Raw genomic sequence first — 23,429 nt, forward strand, 5'->3', positions numbered from 1 at the left:
AATAAAAAAATATTTTCGTCTCCATTTTTTAGGGCACTACCTATCCAATTGGAACAGCTTTTGACTTTTTACAGCTGGACCACGCATAAGCATTCCATTATTTCTAATAATCTTTTACTATTGCTTTCAGTAGCGTTTGCAATTGTTTTGGGTGTACTTGTGACTCCGCCTACTGCCAGCAAGCTACGCCTACTGACTTCAATTCATATAATGGGCTAGATAGCCTCGTACCGTCTCCTATTCTCAGTCTAACCTCCTAGATCCTGTCCCGCCCCCTTGGTAGCTATCGCCGAAGGCGGAAGCGGAAGTTGGTGGCACGTCAGTCTCCACGCTACTGGTGGCCGGAGAGATGGAGCTTCGAGTTATTATAGTAGTGTTGGCGATTTTTGCCACTGTGCTTCACACCAATAATGCAGAGTCGGGCTTGGTCAGTGGTAGGTGTCGCTCTTTTCCACACTTACCCCCTGATTATACAGGACCCTAACTATCCTTCTTTATGTTGCCTGTGTCGGTTCCACGTTTTACCGATCGCTGCCGCTTATCCGTTTCTGAGGAGGACCTTGCAGGCCGGGATAGCTCTGGTGCTCTCGCATAAATCGCAGAGCTGCCCCTAACTAGTGTCCGATATGGTCCCAATGTAGTCCGTCCTGCTCCCCTGGACATTAACTTATTTCAATGCAAGCTTCTGATGATTTTCGGTCTCGGACGAACCACTTCCTTCCTTATGCTTTCAGCAGCAATCAAAATCAGCAGAAACCGGCAGATTTTGAATAAGGCATCGTAAGAAATCCTCTCTTCCAACACCTTAATGCCTGCTGTGACCTGGTGTTATTTTTTGCAGCAATAAGGCAGTTTTGTTTTGGGTGCTCTTTTCTGAGCATTGGGGAGGAATACAAAATTATCTAATTTTCATGAGCTTGATTACATTAGCATGCCACTTGCTCTGTTTACATGCATGTTTGTTTCTGCACTTTGGCCCAAATGTGGGCACTAGTCCAGCGCTAATTACCAATAGCACTCTTGTTTACCTTTGAACTTCAGGGCTATAGAGAGGGAGAGGAATGGCTATTTGTATTCACTAGAGATTGGGTGGCAGAGCGGGTGGTGGGAGGCAGGGCTGGTGGTTGGGAGGTGGGGCTAGTGCTGGGCAGATTTCTACGGTCTGTGCCCTGAAGATGGCAGATGCAAATCAAGGTAAGGTATACACAAAAAGTAGCACATATGAGTTTATCTTGTTGGGCAGACTGGATGGACCATGCAGGTCTTTTTCTGCCGTCATCTACTATGTTACTATGTTCCTATTCCAAAAACAAAAAGTGCTTATTGATTACATAAGAAAAACATCACGTTCTGTAGTAGGCTTACGCTTCCCCTTTATCTGCTTTGGATCCTTTACTTTTTTTTTTTTTTGTGTGTGTGTGTCAGTGGCATAGCCAAACATGACATTTTGGGTGGGCCCAGAGCTAATATGGGTGGGCACCATGGGGTTAATGTTCAACTGCTGGCAGGCTGTGCAGTTAAAGCCTGCTGCCAGTGCAGAACCAGGAAATTCAATGTTGCGCCCTATCTGGCAATCGGCATTGAATTTCTGGTTTTATTTTTGGCTGCTGGAACTTAAAACGGTTAACAGATATTCAGCACTAAATGGTTAAGGTCCTATCTTTAGATGCAGTACTATTTAACTGCTTAACTCAGCACTGATCATCGGCACTAATTGGCTATAACGGGCGACATAGCTGGTTAGCCGCTATGTGCTAACCGCAGATATTAATTTTTTTTATTTTTGTTACATTTGTACCCCGCGCTTTCCCACTTATGGCAGGCTCAATGCGGCAGGCAATGGGAGGGTTAAGTGACTTGCCCAGAGTCACAAGGAGCTGCCTGTGCCGGGAATCGAACTCAGTTCCTCAGTTCCCCAGGACCAAAGTCCACCACCCTAACCACTAGGCCACTCCTCCACTCCACAGCGGAGATTACTGGCTATCTTCTGCTGAATATTTGCGGTTAGCCAGTTAAATGATATTTAAGTGGTCAGTGGATGTTTGCTGACTGGTGACTGAATATTGGGGGGGGGGGGGTATGTATATATAAATTGGGGGGGGGGTGGTATGTATATATAAATAATGCCTTAGAATGCTCTTGATGATGGATATCTAAGTAAATAGTCTGCCCAACAGCTGTCCTGCATCAACATAAATAGAGAACAACAACCAAGAAAGTGCCAACCAAGGGATATTTATCAAAAATATCAAAAACAGAGGTCAACTAAAATGATATACAGTTCATAGGATCTATTTTTTAAAAACAAGGTATCAAGACTCGATGCAGTCCTATGTTTTGGTGCATGGGGCATCTGCCTCAGGAGTCTCAACTTCAGTGGGACGTGTAAGTCCTTTGTACTGTTAAAGGACAGATATGAGCACAACACAATCAAACAGCCACCCACACTATTAGGCTGTGATGGCAAAATGACAACAGCTACAGCTGAGGACCTGACCTCTTGATACCATTTTTTAGATCCTTATAAACTGTATGTCGTTTTAGTTAACCTTTGTTTTTGATATTTTTAATAAAAATCCCTTGGGCTTATTATGTATTCTTTGACCCAGAAAAGTTGAAACAGTTTATAATAGCAAAGGAAACAGAAAGCAGTGGCGAATCTGCCTCGAGAGTAACCAAAGTTAGCTAAAACCGCTGGCAGAGATCCAGGTCTTATCCTCTCATTGTATTTTATTTTGAGTTTTTTCTCTTACTTTTACACAATCAATTTCCTTGTATCTTGATCAAACTTGTGGTCTAAGTAACAATGACATTACTATGTATCCTTGACTATGTACAGGATAGTGAAGGAATATGGTTGTTCCCCTTTTCGTTTTGTTGTTCTTCTCTATTTGGTTTTGCAAAGGGGTTATTGTTTTGTTTTTTCTGAATCAGCATAAACCACATACTGTTGTGAAGCACTGTGTACGACTGGTAGCGCTATAGAAATGATTTATAGTAGTAATAGTACTGTCACAATGTCAACAGCAAGATTTTTTTCCCACCTACTGTGGAATCTGTAGGATACAGAACATAGTACAGCTTTCCATAGAAAAAATTTATTCAAATCTGGTAGCACCTCAATAATTGCAGCACAAAATCCCTTCATTGCCAGATACTTTGGAGGTCTTTTACTAACAATTAGCTCGTGTTATTTGCCATAGAACTAATTTTATTCCTATGAGCCCTGCAGCAGAAAACATGAGCTATTAGTAAAAAATCTGCTTTGTGAAGTTACGCTAAATCCTGTGAAGAAGCTTCTCAGAGCCTATGCTGCAAACCTTAACACCATCCATTCTGAACACTCAATACCCAAAGCTTTATAAAGGAAGTAATGAATATATACATAACAGCAATATGCATTCCATTGGAAAAGCCAGATCATTCAGACTGATATAGATCCCCACACAAACCACATGCCAGAAGAATCTATGACCTTGGTAGCATGAAGAACACTGACAGTACTCGCCAGTTACAGAATAAATGACCAAAAATTAGAAATTGACCTGTAGCCTGGCATAAACAGTGGCCTTCCCTTTCCTACCTCACACCACTCCCTGTAGTCCAGCATCAGCCCTGCCCTTTCCAATCTCCCACCCCCAACCGGAAACACATCAGCATGAAATATAAAACTTTTTTTAACCTGGGGATTGCAGAGCCCAAGCCCACCAAAATGAAATTATAAAACTTTTTTTTTTTTAATCACCATTATACATACAACTGTTTTGTTTAACCTGACCAGTGCAGAGCCCTCCCCAACTAACCCCCCCCCCCCCCCCCCCCCCACCAGCAATCCAACTTTACACAGAAACTTTTTCTTTTTTAACCTGGGTAGCACTTTGCTGCAGAGTCTACTGCAGTACCCCCTGATAAGGCCCTGAAGCAGTGTGCTGAAGAGGAGGCCACGGGGGAGAGTAGGCTTGACTGGGGGGGGGGGGGCAATGCTGCACTTCTAGCGTCTGCTCCTGCCCCCACGCACCAGGTACGGCACTGCTGCTTCCACTGTGCAGTAAAATCGGCCCAGGAAGTTGTTTATTTGGAGCTCTGGCGCTGCTTGTTTTTAACTTAGCTTCTGCCCTCCTCCCCCCCCCCCAGTGCTGTGCCATGCTGCTGGAGAAATATGGACTCTCATCAGCCCCAGACACTGAACCCGGCGTCTGGGGCTGAGTGTCCAAATTTGTTCAGCAGCATAGCACAGCATGAGGAGAGGGGGGCGGCGGCTAAGTTTAAAAAAGCAGTGCCGGAGCTCCAAACAGATAACTTCCCCGGCCAATTTTGCTGCATTTCTTTTCTCCAGCGGCACAGCAGAGGAGTGAGCAGCAACTAAGTTTTAAAAAAAGCAGCGCCGGAGCTCCAAAACTTCCCACCCCGGGCTAATTTTGCTGTAGAGCAGGAGCAGTGCCTTACCCTTTACGGGGGTGTCTGGGGCTGATGAGTGCCCATATTTCTTCAGCGGCATGGCACAGCACAGGGAGGTGGGGGGGGGGGGGAGCTAAGTTTTAAAAAGCAGCACCAGAGCTCTGTTGCACAGGGGCAGGAGCAGAGGCTAGAAGTGCTGCGTGCAATAGAGCAGCAGCCTCCATGGGGAACTTTAAGCAGAGCAGATTTGGCATAGGTAAGTTTGTAGTGAAGGGTCCTCCCCTCCCGAATCCCAACTCGACTTCAGGGCAGCCCAAACAGCAACAAAAAAGTAGTTCTACAGCTGTGCGTGTGTGCAGGGTAACCAGTTTATAAAGCACCTGATTGGTGCAGAGGCTGAGACAGGGTGGGCCTGAGCTGAGATTGGGTGGGTCCAGGCCCACCCATAGCTACGCCCCTGGTGTGTGTGCCTTTTTCATTCTGGCGATGCCCCAGCAGTGCAGTTACTTGTATTTTGTTTGACCGGAAGAGGTACCCAACTGATTTGTTTTTCCTCCAAGGGCCTGTAGTTAATTTATAAATTTCAAATCTGAGTATTTATTTTCTAACACCTAAAACTTAAAATCCTAATGATATTCTATGTTCCTTTTGCCTATATGGGAGAATTTTTGGTTAAGCCCTACAGAAAACAATGGATGATGTATTTTTTTTTTCATTTAATCTAATTTCTACAAGGTAATATTTACACATTGGAAATCTGTGAGTGTTTTTCATTCTTGTGATCATTTGTTGAAGCTCCCTAGCCTTGCATTGTAATGCAAATATCATTTGTTATAACGAACGTGTGTAATGCACCCCATAACTTTAGAAATTCAGAGCCAATTATTCAAAGGGGTTTATGCTCTTAACTTGATTATTGTGTTAATCAAGTTACACGTTACACGTTCTTAACTTGATTATTGTGCTCCTAAACTGCCCTCTTTGAAAGTTTACTAGATCTGAGTGTCTTCATTTATAATTGCAATTCCATAAAACTCCGAAGTTTAGGAACATAGAGTCGGTGGCAACAGGGGCGGATTTAGGGTGGAAAAAAAATAACTGTGTTGATTTTCAGCACTAGGCTCATAAATCTGGGCAAACGAATTAGAGGCCAATTGAATTTCAGTTTCAGGTATGTTGCCGAAACTGGCCCCAAATCTTTTTTTCTGCCTGGTTTTGGCAGAAAATGATCGTGTGTTTTCGATGGAAGCTGGAAATTTGTGCTTTGTCCTCTTTGTCTCCTTCCTCTCCAAACAAGTTGCCTTTCCCCCTGCCTATCTTACAATCCCTGGCATTCTAAGGGTATAGTTAGAGCAGGAGTTATGCCCAGCCACTCCTGCCGGTGCTGGCTCTGCTCTCAGAATGGCTAGCTTGGCTTCTAGTGGCAATCTGGTGAAGCCAAAGAGGTTGGATGAAAACAGGAGAGAGGATGATGTCAAAAATTTGAACTCGGTTAGGTTAGCCTCTGTTTCCCATCCCTGTGCAGCCATAATCCTAGTACACTGAAAACAAAGCAAACAGACCTACGAGTTTCTGCATCCACATTGTTGTTTATTGTTGGTAGCATTTTTATTTAATCTCACTTATATTTTCATACATGCCAGCTTGTGCAGCATATGGATGTACACAGAAGAAGTACAATAATGGAATAACTTTTCATAGCTAGATTAGTAATTTGTTATAAATCGTAATCAGTGTGTCATTTGGAAGGGCTGGTTATAGGGACATCCTAGCACATGTTATATTTGTGCAGAGATTTTTTTCTCCTGGTAAAGGGCCAATAAAACGGGCATCGTGTTATGAGAATCAAATACTCAACATTTAGAATTTCTATTTATTTATTTATGAAATTTATATCCCACATCAAACATTAATTAGGTTAAAATCTGGGAGCATTTAAAATCTTTTTTTTCCTGTGCCTACATCAAAAGAAAATATGGCATGTAGTTACTTGTTCCTTTTGTTTTGTAGATTGCAGTGGTATATTATAAAAATGTACTTGATATTTTTTATTACTACTGTTTAAAAGAGATATTGAATAATCAGGGCAGAGCTACCTTTATGCAGAAGTCCAGAGTGTGTCTAAATGTGCCATCATTGTCCAGATCAGCACACTATTAGCTGCCAAGTTCATACAAAGTTAATTATGTTCAGAGGAAAATAAATCTGTTGGCTCAGGCAGCTTGCTGTGTGAATATTCCATCATGTTTCATTATTGCTACCAAGTATTACTTATTCAGAACATTTGCTTTACACTATGTTTTAATTCGTTTTTCCATATCATCAAGCTGATCAATCCATAGACTGGTGGGTTGTGTCCATCTACCAGCAGGTGGAGATAGAGAGCAAACTTTTGCCTCCCTATATGTGGTCATGTGCTGCCGGAAACTCCCCAGTATGTTCTCTATCTCAGCAGGTGGTGGTCACACACAGCAGCAGCTCTGGCTAGGCCTCCAAGCCTAATCCTTAGGTTTTGTTGAGGCCTGGGGTTGAGGGCTCTTTTGAGCAAGTGCAAACCTGGTGGTGCCAGGTCCCTCCTTTTCTCCCCCCTCCCGCTGGCTCCGTTAAAAAAAAAAAAAAAAAAATTTTAAACGTCCTTAAAGGCGTTTATTTCGACGTTTATTTAAACGTTCATTGCAGCTACTCACTGGGACACCAGTTCGTTACAGCTCGGAGCGGCAAGCAGGTAATTTTACCTTTTTATAGCGGGCAGGGGGTTCCCCGATTCTTCTCCTCGTGGCATATGGCGTCGGAGGGCGAGGGCGCAAAGGGTCGCTCCCCGGATCGCTTGAGCGCTTCTAGAGGGGATGCGGGGGTCTTACAGCCTGATTCGCCCTTGTTGGGTGACAGTTTCATGACCGAGGAATGTCCCGGTCCTTTCTCCGGCGTGGCGGTTTTTCCCGCCATAAACGCCCATCCCCCGCTCCTCGCCTCCGCCATCTTGGCCGGCCACGCGGCTCGGACGGCTTCTTCGTGGGCCGCCTTTGAGGTTGGAGACATTAATGCCATGAACGCCCTTAATTTGGGTGACGGCACAAAGCGGCTAAAGTTAAGCGCCGTTCTTCCCGCGCGGCTCCTTCGCGGAGTGTCGCGCCGGACGCCATTTTGGATGCGCAGCATGTCTCTCCCCCGCTCTTGCGAGCGCCGGTTGAGGGTGCGTCTAGGGCTGTTGCCCAGGCTGCGGAAGTGCACAGTCTGGGGGGTTTCTCCCCCGAGTTTGTTTTGCTGCTGCATCAGGCTTTCCTCATGCAAAACGCTGCCCCTGCTCCCTCTTCTGGTAAAGAGGTTGAGGTTCCCAGAGGTAAACGCCCTCTGGTTGATTTCCAGGCCTTGGAGGACTTTGTCTCCTCCGATGTAGATGAGGGCAGCGTGTCTGAGGTCTCCCAACGGTCCTTTGCGGATTCCTTGGAGGAGATGGATTCCCGCTCGGATGGAGCGGATGACCCCTCTGCAGCGCGGCTTTTTAGCTCAGAGGATTTGCCCAACCTGTTAGTGCAGGCCATGGGCATTTTGAAGATTTCCTCTCCGGAGGACGTCTCTCCCTCAGCCCCTGTTGGCTCTGCCATTATGCTGGGGACGAAGCGCCCGCCTAGAACCTTCCACGTGCATGATGCCATGCACACCTTAATTTCGGCTCAATGGGATGTCCCGGAAGCGAGCCTCAAAGTGGCTAGGGCTATGTCCCGCCTCTCTCCTTTACCTGAAAGTGAATGTGAGGCCTATCTGTGGCCTACCGTGGATTCTTTAATCACTGCGGTGACTAAGAAAACGGCTTTGCCGGTGGAAGGTGGCACAGCCCTAAAGGACGCCCAAGACAGAAGATTGGAGGCGGCCTTAAGGTCGTCCTTTGAGGCGACTGCTTTAAGTTTGCAGGCCTCGGTTTGCGGTGCCTATGTGGCCAGGGCGTGCCTGACTATGGTGCAGCGGGCTTCCCCCTCGGATCATTCCTTGAGGGCTGATTGGCCGGCCCTGGAATCGGGCTTAGCCTATTTGGCAGACTTGCTGTATGTTGTCTTGAGAGCCTCAGCTAAAGGCATGGCTCAGACAGTCTCTGCGCGGCGGTGGCTTTGGCTGCAACATTGGTCTGCTGACCACGCCTCTAAATCCCGCCTGGCTTGATTGCCTTTTAAAGGCAAGCTGCTCTTTGGGGTCGAGCTGGACAAAATCGTGACCGATCTCGGCACGTCTAAGGGCAAGAGGTTACCAGAGGTCAGGGCTCGGGCTAGTACCCGTCCCGGTCCCTCCAGAGGACGGTTTCAGGAAGCCCGTCGGTACCGCCCAGGCAGGCCGGGCTCCTCTGCTCCCTCTTCCTTCAAGAGGAATTTCTCCCCCAAGCAGCATTCCTTTCGCAGAGACCGCCGTCCCGGAGCTGCTCCCTCCGGTCCTCCCCCAGGGTCTCGTACCCAGTGACGGGGCCTTGGTCCACGCCCCAGTGCAGATTGGAGGACGGCTGTCCTCGTTTCGGGGTGAGCGGACCACAGTAACTTCACACGCTTGGGTGCTGGAAGTCATCAGAGACGGCTACAAGCTAGAGTTCTGCCGACCCTTAAGAGACGGGTTTGTACTCTCTCCCTGCAAGTCTCCGGTCAAAGCTGTGGCAGTGCAGCAGACCTTGGACAACCTGATCCGCCTGGGTGCGGTCGTTCCGGTGCCAAAAGATCAGATTGGCAAGGGACGTTACTCCATTTACTTTGTGGTACCAAAGAAAGGAGATTCTGTCCGGCCTATCCTCGACCTCAAAGGGGTCAATCGGGCCTTGAAAGTGCGGCACTTTCGCATGGAGACTCTCCGCTCTGTTATAGCGGCAGTGAAGGCAGGAGAGTTCTTGGCTTCCTTGGGCATCAAGGAAGCGTACCTGCATATTCCCATCTGGCCTCCTCTCCAACGCTTTCTGCGTTTTACAGTCCTGAGACGACACTTCCAGTTCAGAGCCCTCCCTTTCGGGTTGGCTACTGCTCCGCGGACCTTTTCCAAAGTAATGGGGGTCATAGCGGCCTTCCTGCTAAAGGAAGAAGTACAAGTCCATCCTTATCTGGACGACTGGTTGATCCGAGCCCCCTCTTATGCAGAGTGCGGCAAAGCTATGGACCGGGTAGTTGCTCTTTTGAGCTCCCTGGGATGGATCATTAACTGGAAGAAGAGCCAGCTGCGCCCGACTCAGTCCCGGGAGTATCTGGGAGTTCGATTCGACACCCAAGTGGGCAGAGTGTTCCTGCCAGACAATCGGATTGCCAAGCTTCAGGCTCAGGTGGACTAGTTCCTAGTAGCCTCTCCTATTCGGGCTTCGGACTACGTGCAGCTGTTGGGCTCTATGACGGCCACGATGGAAGTAGTGCCCTGGGCCAGGGCTCATATGAGACCACTACAGCTATCTCTGCTGTTGCGCTGGACTCCGATGTCGGAGGATTATGCTGTGCGCCTTCCCTTGGACCCAGCAGTGCGCAAGCCGCTGAGCTGGTGGACGCAGACAGACAAGTTGTCTGCAGGAATGCCTCTGGTGACCCCGGAGTGGATTGTCGTCACGACAGACGCCTCTTTGATGGGCTGGGGAGCCCAATGCTTGGGAAGGACAGCGCAGGGGCTCTGGTCTCCTGCAGAGGCAAGTGGTCTATCAACCTCCTGGAACTCAGAGCCATTCGGTTGGTGTTATTGGAGTTCATCCCGGTACTGGTGTTGAAGCCTGTACGGGTCCTGTCGGACAATGCCACGGCTGTGGCCTATATCAACCGCCAGGGAGGTACCAAGAGCGCCCCTCTAGCCAAGGAGGCTATGAATCTATGCCAGTGGGCGGCAGCGAACCTGGAGCAGCTTTCAGCGGCCCACATTGCCGGAGTCATGAATGTCAAGGCGGACTTTCTCAGTCGCCATACTTTGGAGCCCGGAGAGCGGCAGCTATCTGCTCAGGCGTTCTTGGACATCACGAAGCGCTGGGGCCAGCCGAGCCTAGATCTGATGGCGTCATCGGCCAATTGCCAAGTGCCGCGCTTTTTCAGCAGAGGACGGGACCCTCGATCCCTGGGAGTAGATGCTCTTCTCCAACAGTGGCCGACACAAGAGCTCCTCTATGTGTTCCCGCCCTGGCCCATGTTGGGCAGGGTGCTAGACCGGGTGGCAAAGCATCCCGGCAGGGTAATCCTGGTGGGCCCGGATTGGCCCAGACGTCCCTGGTATGCGGACTTGATCAGGCTCTCAGTCGACGATCCTCTGCGGCTGTCAGTGGAGCAGGGCCTGTTACATCAGGGTCCCGTGGTGATGGAGGATCCCTCCCCCTTTGGGCTTACGGCCTGGCTATTGAGCGGCAGCGTCTGAGGAAGAAGGGCTTCTCAGACAAGGTCATCGCCACTATGCTAAGAGCGAGGAAGCGCTCTACTTCTACTGCTTACGCCAGGGTTTGGCGTATATTTGCAGCGTGGTGTGAAGCAGGCTCACTTTCTCCCTTCACTGCTCCAATTTCTTCAGTGTTGGCGTTCCTGCAAGAAGGTCTGGAGAAAGGCCTGTCGCTCAGTTCCCTTAAAGTCCAGGTAGCGGCTCTGGCTTGCTTCAGGGGCCGCCTGATGGGTGCTTCCCTGGCTTCGCAGCCAGATGTGGTGCGCTTTCTCAAGGGAGTTAATCACCTGCGCCCTTCTCTGCACTCAGTGGTGCCTGCGTGGAATCTCAACCTGGTGCTAAGAGCATTGCAGAAGCCGCCTTTTGAACCCTTGTCAAGGGCATCTCTGAAAGACCTGACGTTGAAAGCAGTCTTTTTGGTGGCTATCACTTCAGCCAGAAGAGTTTCCGAGCTCCAGGCGCTCTCATGTCGAGAGCCTTTTCTGCAGTTCACTGAGGCAGGAGTGACTATTCGCACAGTGCCTTCCTTCCTGCCCAAGATTGTTTCTCGCTTCCATGTGAATCAGCAGCTCTGTCTCCCTTCCTTTCGTAGGGAGGTCTACCCAGAGGAGTACTCTGCTCTTAAATATCTGGATGTGAGGCGAGTCATCATCAGATACTTGGAAGTGACCAATGATTTCCGGAAATCGGATCATCTGTTTGTCCTGTGTGCAGGTCCTCGTAAGGGTCTGCAGGCTGCTAAGCCTACGGTGGCAAGATGGGTCAAGGAAGCCATTGCAGCGGCTTATGTGGCCGCAGGGAAGGTGCCGCCTATCCAGCTGAAGGCTCACTCCACGAGAGCTCAGGCGGCCTCGATGGCAGAGGTCGGATCCGTCTCCTTGGAAGAGATATGCAAGGCGGCAACTTGGGCTTCGGCTCATACATTCTCCAAGCATTACCGTTTGACGGTGGCTGCACGGGCGGAGGCCCGGTTTGGAGCTTCAGTGTTGAGGTCAGGGATGTCAATGTCCCGCCCTGGGTGAGTACTGCTTCGGTACATCCCACCAGTCTATGGATTGATCAGCTTGATGATATGGAAGGTAAAATTATGTATAATCATACCTGATAATTTTCTTTCCATTAATCATAGCTGATCAATCCATAGCCCCTCCCAGATATCTGTACTGTTTTATTCTGATTGCATTTCAGCTGCAAGTTTAGTCTTCAGTTACTTCAGAAAGACTTCGTGTTCAAGTTTTTTCACTTGGATTCTTCAAGAGTTGAGACGAGTTTGTGTTACAGTGAGCTGCTGCATTCCTCTCCCCCCCGTTTTACGGGGCTGGATTGAGACATAAATTCTGCCGGCACTCCCTCCCGCTTCGTGCGGCTGTAGGGCAGCTTTGTACCCCTCCCGCTTCGGCGGTGTTGGGGTCAGTCAGCTCCTCCCGCGGTTGCGGTTGCAGGATAAGCCAGATCCCCCCGCATCGGCGGGTGTGGTGTCCCTCCCCCGCTCCGCGGGGATGAGCTGGACGGATTCCCCTCCCCCACTTGTGTGGGGATGAGCTGGGTTAATTCCCCTCCCCCGTTTCGGCGGTGGTGAGCTGGGCAGAGTGTCCCTTCGTGGGTGTAATTCTCTAAGTGCTGAGTCCTGCGGATGGAGCTTTGATATCGACATACTGAGGAGTTTCCGGCAGCACATGACCACATATAGGGAGGCAAAAGTTTGCTCTCTATCTCCACCTGCTGGTAGATGGACACAACCCACCAGTCTATGGATTGATCAGCTATGATTAATGGAAAGAAAATTATCAGGTATGATTATACATAATTTTACCATCCAGTCCTTACATGCGGTTTTGCTTTTTAAACCCAAAGGTAAATCCTAAGAGTGGTGTAACAATTAAGTATAAACTGTGTTGTTTCTGACTTTACTTGTTTTAGATTGCTTATGGACCTGCTGATCTGTACATCTGCTGTCTAGAATTTTGGAAGATGGAAATGAGAAAATAAGTTTTGGATGTATTCTGTAGAAGTTGTTGTTTACTTTTGCAATGTGTGTATGCCTGTTCTGGTGTATGCATGTGATAATATTTGAATAATTGTCTTTACTTTTGGCTATGATTTCTGAACATGCGGCATCATTAAAGGACAGATTTTTAAATGCTCAGTTGGGTATATATGCTAATCTCAGCTTTGTCAAATGTTTTAGACACATCCATCTACTTGCTCCCATGATGTTACTGAATTCTATTATTCATCTCACTGTACTTTCAAATGTAAGTCATATTGAACCTGACTTTGCTTGGGATAATGTGTGATATAAATGAAAAAAAAAATCCTTTATCCTCCACCTTTTAAGACACTGCCTATCGAGCTGCTTGGTGATGGTACAAGGAAATCATGTTTAGTCCAATGAAGACTAACTCAAAATAACCTGTTCCTTAGCTGGGTCCTAGTATTACCATATTGAAAATGTGACCATTACCATGCCTCAATGGTTATGTTCCACTAATAAGTTAAATGATAACTGGCTTTCTTGAAAGGATTATATAGACTTCAGATGCATGACTAGAGAAACAAACATACCCTTATTTATTCAATATCACAATTCTTCATATGCAGCCACTAAACAACCTTTTAGGGTAGATAGCTTTCACAATGAGCTCCTTTTATTATCAACCAGATAGAGATAATAGTTTTCAGTTTTGGCACAGCATAAGTCATCACAAGAACAAAATATAAGAAAACTAATGGACCGCATTACGGGCTTATAGCTGTAGCAGGCTGCGTATTTTTGTTTGCTATTCACTAAACAACTTATGAAATTGTATAAAATAATATAGAAATAATTTACAGGAATTAGAGAGAATTAATTGTCTTTAATTACTCACCCACCGTCACAGCATCAGACAGTTGTAAAGTTATAACAAAACTTACAAAATCTAACATCAGTACTTCTGGTAATTATAAGTAATTAGACTAATTATATAAAGAAGAGAAAAAGAGTTTGTTCCTCATACAAAGGTCACAGAACAGAGAGAAAGCAGAGAATGAATGAATGAATGAAAGATTCTTAGATAAGAGAATTAGTTTCTACGAAGGGGGGGGGAGCAAACCCCTTCGGGAAAAACCATAGGCCATTGGACAGATCTGAAACTGTCCCGAAGCCTAGTTTTTCAGAGTTCCTTTGTCTGCAGCGTGGTTTTATAGGCTATGGTGAGCATCCACCTCTACTCTACCCTGGACCAATCATAGGTGCTGCATATGGGCTGGAGACTTGTAATTGGGATTTTCATATGTGCTGGAGGCTTGCAGTTGGTCCTTGCCATACCTTTTCTCAGTAAATTACTTTTGTAACAGGATATACCAGGTATCTGAGTTAGCTTAGCAACATGAGGCCCCATCAGAGCATGTGACCTGCCAGAAATTCCTTCTTGTGGCTGATAGGAAAAGAGAGATGGGGGATGGGAAATAGTGCAGTATACCTGAAGTAAAACCTTATAGCTTATAGCTAAAATTATAGACATAGCCCTCTTAGTTATGTTTAAACAAAATAAATCTGCATGAAACAAAATATTTATCTTTATTTTGACTTATAAAACCACTTGCCCCTGAAACATGTTCAAAAGAGAATAATCCATTTGTGTATCTAAAATGTAAATGTGTACAAAACAGATGAAGATGTGATTCCATGTGCCTCAGTGAAAGGAGAGGTTAATTTCAATATATTCATCTTTACAATGCCAGACTTCCCAAGGGCAGATTACAACAACTGTTAAGATGAACTCATCAGGAAACAGGATAACTAGGCTCACCCCGTCTCCTGTTTTCATCCAACCTCTTTGGGTGAGACTGCCACAAGTGGTCAGGGCAGCCATTTTGAGAGCAGCATTGGCCCCCCCCCCCCCCCAGCCAAGACCCCTTTTGGTGTTCTCCAGTTGTCATACTCCAGTTTCTGTCATCTTTATTAGCTTGACCTGCAGATCTCCTCTACTAAAGTTCATGATGGTGGTCTCTCCACCTACAATGTCTTCATAAACAAGGCTCCAGTTTCCCACTGTCCTCCTGTTTTCAGATTCATGGAGGACTTTCTCTTGTCAGACCACCAATACTGAGCCTCTTGTTCCACAAGACCTTAATGTTATTAAATCTCCTTATAAATCTACCAAATGAACTGATGGAGTCCTCATCTCTCAAACATCTAATCTGGAAGGTACTCTGTTCTGACCAAAGTAAAGGCTACCTAAAAATCAGTGAACTGCAACTTGGGTTATGTATGAACCTAATCCTCAATCCCATTATAATAAGGTAATCCTATATAATCGTCTCAAAATTTTGCTAAAGGTGGTTCATCTTAATTTTAAAAAATAACGCTTTCAATCTTGTATCTTAAACCACACAAGCACAACCCAAAAAAGCCCTCCATACTCTAGACCAGGGTTGTCCAACCTCAGTCCTAGAAAACCTGACTAGATTGTGTCCTTCAGGGTTTCCTCAATGGATATGCATGAGATCTATTTGCATGCACTTCCTCCATTGTATGCAAATAGATCTCTTGCTTATTCTTTGGGGAAATCCTGAAAACCCGACCTTGTGAGGGCCGAGGTTGGACACCACTGTTCTAAACTATAAATTGGTTCTCAGTTACTATCTTAAGAGAACTGAATCTATCCAAGTCAACATGGTTCATCTCCTTCAATCCCAATGCACTTGACATTCAAGTAGCAAAATGAAACTAGCTAATTGCTAGCATTCTGTATTCATTTCTGTTATGATCATACTTGTTATCAAGCCTCATCAAATATGAGTCACTGCTGCTTTGTCTAGTTCTTTTCACAGGCGCTTCACTGGAAAGCATTTGCAAAGCAGCTACGTGATACATTTACTTTACAATAGTAAAGATGGCACCTTTGTTCAAAAAGTATTGCGCAATTTGTCCTTCATAAGCCAGGTAACTCTCAATCATCTGATCGGGTTGCTCTTGACCTGCATAAGTAAAAGTAATCCGCAAATTATGGAAACGGTGAACTTGAGTCACCTATTTGTATGCCTGATTACATTCTGCTTGTTGACAGAAATAGCAAAGTTGCTTACTTGTAACAGAAGTTTTCCACAGAGAGCAGGATTAACCAGGCACCACCAGTCCCTCCCATCTCCCTGAGAGCTGTACCACTTCTAACCGAAGAGACTGCTGTTCACAAAAATGGCTATGCACATTCAGAACATTATACTAATTCCGAGCTCTGGGAGACAGCTACTTATGTGTCTGACTAGTCCTATTATCTATAGAAAAATCAAATTACAATCTTTTGATAAAAGTACATGCTAGTTCAAAATTTATCTCCCACCAGTCTTTGTGGTTTCATTTCTTTTTGTATCCAAGGTTTATAGGGCTGTCATCTGGTTTTGGACCTGGGTCATTCCATGCCAAGTGGTCTAAACCTTCCCACCATCATGTCTCCAATTTTGTTCAAATTTTATCTGTTGCGCGAGTCAAGTGTTAAACGAAGTTTCCCAACATTTGAGGTCTCTAACTGCAATGGTTGCAGATCTAGACCCCCTTTTCTGAAAGGTTGTCAGTCAATGAGCGCATGACATTTACCAAAATGCCATTTTTGGGGTCTAATAAAATCCAAACACATTTATAAGAGAGGCTAAAAAATTCAAATCCTGTACAGTTGTTGATGCTAATTCCGATGAAATACATTTGAACATTATGGATGCAAAATCCAGTCAAACAAGTTGACTCAAAGTGTGCATCAAAATTGGCCGCGACTCATCGGAACATATTTGGACCAATATTCAGACTGCAACAACTTCCATGCAGTAAATAGCTACTTAATGGTGGCATTGCAAAACAAAAACTGATCAGTGTTGTAGAGTACAATTTTCTCTTTCAGATGATACTGTTCACAAGCTGATTCAGGCAGACTCTTTTTGAATAATTGGCTTTGAACTTTGGTACATTTTACCATTTGCGCTGACAGTGCCAACTTTGGAGAGATCCTGCAGGGCGGTTATAGATGCTGGTTAGTTGCAAATCTGGTAGTATTATGTTCAGGCATAATGCTTGTTCAAAATTTCAAGTCCGTATCTTTGTTTGCATGGAAGTTGTTGCGGTCTGAATATTGGTCCAAATATGTTCCGATGAGTCACGACCAATTTTGATGCACACTTTGAGTCAACTTGTTTGACTGGATTTTGCATCCATAATGTTCAAATGTATTTCATCGGAATTAGCATCAAAAACTGTACAGGATTTGAATTTTTTAGCCATTCTTATAAATGTGTTTGGATTTTATTAGACCCCCAAAATGGCATTTTGGTAAATGTCGTGCGCTCATGGACTGACAGCCTTTCAGAAAAGGGGGTCTAGATCTGCAACTATTGCAGTTAGAGACATCAAATTTTGGGAAACTTTGTTTAACACCTGACTCGTGCAACAGATAAAATTTGAACAAAATTGGAGAACGTGATGGTGGGAACTTTTTTAATTTTAGACCACTTGGCATGGAATGACCTACCTTTTATATTGCTTGCTGAACTCTTGTAGCAGTTTGTGTGCAGAGGATGCTGGGAGTTTCAGAACACCCTAGAAGTGGACTCTAGGGTTTTCAGAAGTGCTTCATGTTACAGATGGTGGTGACCAAGTACCATCCAACAAGCCATGGGTATCTAGGAGACAAGATATTCAAGCAGGAACCTCACTAGTTTTGGGAGAACAGTTAAAATACCGATAGTTTGATAGCTCATGGTCTTGGAGCTAAAATATAGGGGGAAGAGCTAGATATTGGAAGTGTGGAAATTTGTATGATAACTTAGGATGGTAGAGAAGAAAAAAACTAATTTGGATAAGAAACTATCTTAAATGCACCAGGGTACATTTTTAGCAATATGAAGAAGAATAATTGGGCAGCCTGATTTGGTCAATTTGTTTTAATTTATCTTCCACTATTTACCACAGTTAGATTCAGACTTGACCGGTCAGAGTTATGTTTCTGCTGGGTGGCACTGGTTTTGCTTTACATTTGGAGCGGTGGGAAGAGAAGGCTGATATATAATTATGGCACCTGATCTGTGATTTCATGATCACAGGAAGGGTGGCAAAATCTGCCAGATGCCACAGAATTGTCATAATAGACAGGGGTCTGAGCTGAGCTGGCAGCTTTCCTTTGGTGTGTTCCGCTCCCTCTTACTGCCTTCACTGATTTTTGTGTGCAGAATCCTCCTAGGATTATGGGACAGCACAGGCAGTAGAAGTGTAAGCTTCCTAAACACAGCTCTGCTGGTTTGTCTCAATAATACCAATGATTACTCTTATATTATTCTTAGAAAAAATGTATACAAATATCTTTTATTAACAAACTGCAATAATCTTTCTTTTGTACAAAATATCTCTTCTTAGATTATAATATCCCATAACGTAAAGATCAATACAGATCATTAGCATATGTGTGAATGTGAGAATTTGATCGGTATATGTTATGGGATATTTATTTTATTTTTTTATTTGGATTTATTAACAGCCTTTATGAAGAGATTCACCCAAGGCGTTGTACAGCAGGTACAGTTTAATGTACTCTTACAATTTCGTTACAGCATAACAATAGTAAAATAGCCAAATACAATAAGTGAGGTAAATTTGGAAATGGCAAATTGAAACCTAATAACAGAACTAAGATAAAATAGTATCAGAAATATACAGAGTTATCAGCATTGCAGAACAATCATATAATAGAAATGTCAGTACAATACAAATAATACTATAAGAAGAGATTTTGTACAAAAGAAAGATTATTGCAGTTTGTTAATAAAAGATATTTGTATGTATACATTTTTTCTAAGAATAATATAAGAGTAATTATCGGTATATTGTTAGAGTGAATTCATATTATTCAGTACCAATTTTTGTATTTTAGCCCATTTAATTTTAAATTGAATCGCACAATGTAGAGATCACCTCTAGGGGTGAGAAAGTAATTTGTTTTCCGTACCTTTTCCATTTTTGTCTTCTTTGATGGGACTTGTATAGATAGATAAATGCCTGTGTTTACTATGGTGCGCTATGGGCATGTTAGCATTTTTAACACGCGTAAATAGTTTGTGCATTGTGTTCATAGAAATGTATAGGCGCGTTAGCGTTTAATGCACCTTAAATTTAAGGGTGCATTAGAAACGCCAACGCACCTTATTTATTTATTTACGGTTCATTTCTACCCCACATTTTCCCACAAATGCAGACACAATGTGGCTTCCATGAATTACAAAAGTGAAGAGATACAGCACATGAGTTTAGCAGTAGAGTAAGGATAAAACGTTAACAGCAATTAGGATGACTAAACAGCAGAGTCACTAATGGAATACAGTTGTTCAAAAAGGTACGTTTTCAGCAGCTTCTTGAAAAGAGGGTGGTCAGCTTGCGATTTTAGGTACAGGGGAAGAGCGTTCCAGGTCTTCGGGCTGGAGTAGTGGAAAGTGGAAGCAAAAAGAAGCTTGTATTTAACACCCCGGCAAGATGGATAATGGAGTTGTAAAAAGGTGCGTGCTGTAGTGATGGCATTTCTAGGTGGGAGATCTATTAGAGGAATCATATATTCCGGAGCTAAGCCATAGATTATTTTATGTGTCAAAGTACAGATCTTGAATGCAATTCGTTCTCTCACAGGTAGCCAGTGTAGGTTGAAACGTAGGGGCTGCGCAGAAACCCAGCGCGGCTTGCCCAAGATGAGTCTTGCAGCAGTATTCTGGGCAGTCTGGAATTTCCTCAGTAGATGCTCCTGGCAGCCTGCATAAATCCCACTGCAGTAGTCCAGGTGAGACAGAACTAGCCAGTGAACGAGAGTGCGGAAGAGCTCTCTGGTGAGACAAAACCTAACACGCCGCAGCCTCCACATAGCATAGAACATCCGTTTGGTGACCACTCGCACTTGCGGATCCAGGTGCAAGTGAGGGTCCAGCTCAACACCCAGAAGTTTAAGGCTCTGTGAAATAGGGAGGGTCTGGTCTTTAATGACAAGGGAGCTGGTGGAAAATCTGGCATGGACGGACGAAAGCACAAGACACTGAGTTTTGTCTTTGTTGATCTTAAACCAGAATACCTCGGCCCAACGTTCCAAGACAGAAAAACTCACTTTGATCAGATCTGTGATTTCATCTAATGAGGTATGGAAGGGGAAGGGGATGGAGATGGTTATGTCATCTGCGTAGATAAATGGTTTCAGGCCTAGGTTTGCTAGTGCGGTGGCAAGGGGAAACAGCATGATATTGAATAGCATTGGAGAAAGGGGCGAACCTTGGGGAACCCCACAAGAAGCTTTCCAAGGTGCAGAATGATCTGGAGTGCCTTTGACTTGGTAAGTTCTTGTTGACAGAAAACCCTTAAACCAGTGTAACACGCACCCTCCGATGCCTAGTGTGTCTAGTAGATGTAGTAAGATGGTGTGGTCCACCATATCAAACGCGCTGGACATGTCGAACTGCAACAGTAAAATTTTCATACCAACAGAAATGTCCCGTTTAAAATCCGACAGGGCTGTGACCAGAACCGTTTCAGTGCTAAACTGAGCACGGAAACCAGACTGAGAGTAGTGCAGAATGTCAAAGGTTTCAAGGAATTGATTTAACTGAGTATTCACCAAGCTGTCCATAACTTTGACAATCAGCGGTATGGACGCCACTGGCCGATAATTTGATGTGACGGTGGCTCTTATCTTTGGATTCTTTGGGATGGGTGTGAGAAGAATTCTGCCATGCTCAGGGGGGAAGATGCCATGGTTCAACATGTAATTAAGATAGGAAGTCAGGTCGACGGTGAAGCGCTTCGGGGCCGCTTTTAGAAGGTGACTGGGGCAAGCATCCAAACCACAATACTTGTTTGAGAACTTCCGGAGAACTTTAGAAACGTGGTCTACAGGAACGCTTTCAAAGGCAGTCCAAGTGTGATCGGCTGGACAGTAAGCAGAGCACGGATCCAGTGAATCTAAGAAGTCATCCACATCTGCTGGGGAACTAGTAAGCGTTGACCTGAGAACTTCTATTTTGTCCTTGAAATAAGTAGCAAGCAGGTCCGCCGAAGGTGGGTCGTCCCCAGAGGTCTCCAGCTTATTTGTGGCGAGAAACGAGTTCAAGAGCTGGTTTAGCTTTTTGTAATCTTTACCTGCAGTTTTTAGTTTCATGGAAAAGTACAAGCGCTTGGCTTTCTTGATGGCATACTTATATTTGCGGTGGCAAACTTTCCAGGCTTCTAGCGCTAGACCTGTCACGCCAACGCACCTTAGTAAACATACCCCAAAGTGTCTGTCTTCGATTGTGTAGGTATCAATGATGATAAAAGCAAATTGAATTTGGGCTGGAGACTTGATGGTTACTGACTTTTGGAATTGGACCAGAACTTTTTCTATGCGGATATTGCAGTACATGCATTGAATCTGTGAATGTATTGTGGAAACCTATGTGACCCCCCTGATGAAAGTTTTTCCAAAACTTGGCCAGGCTGGGTCCTGTTTACATTAACGTTGATATTTGTATAAACTCTTCCTTGGATCACTGCTGCTGTTTAGTTGTCAGTATTGGCGCATGGCCATTAATTTTTAAAAAATAGAAAATCGGACATGTTTTCTGCTGTGGTAAAAATGGCCTTAGTGTGCAGGCAAAATCCATGCAAGGGTGCACTAAGACCACTTTTTACTTCAACTTAGAAAAAAAGACCCCTAAATGTACTCGGCCTGAATTTGTCCCTCTCCTTATAGAGATGGTTGTAGCAGATCTGATTTGATATATAAAACACAAGAAGTCGAATGCAGCAACAAAAGATTATTATCCTCCAAGGAACATCGTGTTTGTGACATTTCAGAAAAATATATTCTATAACACTAGATATTTTACACTTTGGTGAAAGGAACGTTCCAAATGTAATAAAGTATTTATTTGTCCATGAAAAGAAGTTCATGGGAACTGCTGACTTAATTCATCTAGGATTTGAATTAGGTGATCTTGGAGTCACTGTATAAGTAGGAAGTTTGACTACGATCTTCCATAACCTGCATTAATTGAGCAGAGTTGCAGCTGTCTGATAGGCTCCATGTGAAGTAGTGTGATTAGAGACCTACAAATTAAAGAGATCTCTGGGCAATTTTTTTTTTTTTTTTTTTTTTTTTGGGGGGGGGGGGGGGGGGGAGTCTACAGAGAAACCAGTAAGCCAAAAACTTGGTGCTAGTCAAGTGATGATGTTCAAATATTAGTATGCTAAAATTTTATTTTTTTTAGGTTATTGTGTGGTTTGTCAACATTTGGACATATCTCTTCTTTTGATCCTTTTTTTATTTATTCTTTATAACTTTTTTGATCCCACAAACACAGGAAACAGCAATTCAGGTGCAGGCAACACAAAGCAAGACTTGAAGATAGGCACGGTTGTGGAAGCCAAAGGGAAAGTCTTGGAAAAGAGAGACACCACACAGAAAGAGCAGAAGCAGGGAGAAGCAGCTGCGGGCGCCACACCGAAAGAGCAGAAGCAGGGAGAAGCAGCTGCGGGCGCCACACAGAAAGAGCAGAAGCAGGGAGAAGCAGCTGCGGGCGCCACACAGAAAGAGCAGAAGCAGGGAGAAGCAGCTGCGGGCGCCACACAGAAAGAGCAGAAGCAGGGAGAAGCAGCTACAGGAGCCGCACAGAAAGAGCAGAAGCAGGGAGAAGCAGCTGCAGGAGCCGCACAGGAAGAGCAGAAGCAGGGAGAAGCAGCTGCGGACACCGCACAGAAAGAGCAGAAGCAGGGAGAAGCAGCTGCGGACACCGCACAGAAAGAGCAGAAGCAGGGAGAAGCAGCTGCGGACACCGCACAGAAAGAGCAGAAGCAGGGAGAAGCAGCTGCGGACGCCGCACAGAAAGAGCAGAAGCAGGGAGAAGCAGCTGCGGGCGCCGCACAGAAAGAACAGAAGCAGGGAGAAGCAGCTGCGGGCGCCGCACAGAAAGAGCAGAAGCAGGGAGAAGCAGCTGCGGGCGCCGCACAGAAAGAGCAGAAGCAGGGAGAAGCAGCTGCGGGCGCCGCACAGAAAGAGCAGAAGCAGGGAGAAGCAGCTGCGGACGCCGCACAGAAAGAGCAGAAGCAGGGAGAAGCAGCTGCGGGCGCCACACAGAAAGAGCAGAAGCAGGGAGAAGCAGCTGCGGGCGCCACACAGAAAGAGCAGAAGCAGGGAGAAGCAGCTGTGGACACCGCAGAGAAAGAGCAGAAGCAGGAAGAAGCAGCTGTGGACGCCGCAGGGGAAGACTCAAAACTGAATGTTGATAAAGGTGGTAAGTAGTTTTTTGTTAAAATAAGTAGGTAATAACTAAGAATATAACCTGTGACATCTTCTCTTTATATCCAAAATTATCCTTACCTGCTCCAATGTCGAGTGTAAGGACAACAAAGCATATCAGTAGAAGAAAACCATAAATTTATTGAACAAAAAACAGTTTTTTCACTGATTTTTGTATTGAGTATATATACATGATATATTTTCATTTATATGCTTTCTGACTTTTGGATTCTTTTTTAAATTATGAATGTATACATTTTTTATATTTAAAGTTTTATATGTTGTGTCATTTATCTTGTAGCCCCTGATGCAGCCCTGCTGGGCGAAACACGGCCTGTGTCGGGCTGATTTGAATATTTGTTTTTTGTTCAATAAATTAATGGTTTTCTTTTA

The 23,429-nt window shown here is 44.9% G+C and overlaps 1 protein-coding gene across 3 annotated transcripts in view; it reads left to right on the forward strand.

Annotated features, from left to right (window-relative positions):
• Positions 1-309: 309 nt before the first annotated feature.
• The window catches only part of TGOLN2 (trans-golgi network protein 2), a 32,399-nt gene continuing 9,279 nt past the window's right edge, over positions 310-23,429 (forward strand). For all 3 annotated transcript variants that reach the window (XM_030201773.1, XM_030201774.1, XM_030201775.1), the window contains exons 1-2: positions 310-434; positions 22,102-23,031. In XM_030201773.1, coding sequence (XP_030057633.1) covers positions 350-434; positions 22,102-23,031 — 1,015 coding nt within the window. In that variant the 5' untranslated portion in view covers positions 310-349. The remainder of the gene's footprint in view (positions 435-22,101; positions 23,032-23,429) is intronic.

Source organism: Microcaecilia unicolor, chromosome 4, assembly GCF_901765095.1.
Source record: "Microcaecilia unicolor chromosome 4, aMicUni1.1, whole genome shotgun sequence".
Classification (NCBI taxonomy): Eukaryota; Metazoa; Chordata; class Amphibia; order Gymnophiona; family Siphonopidae; genus Microcaecilia; species Microcaecilia unicolor.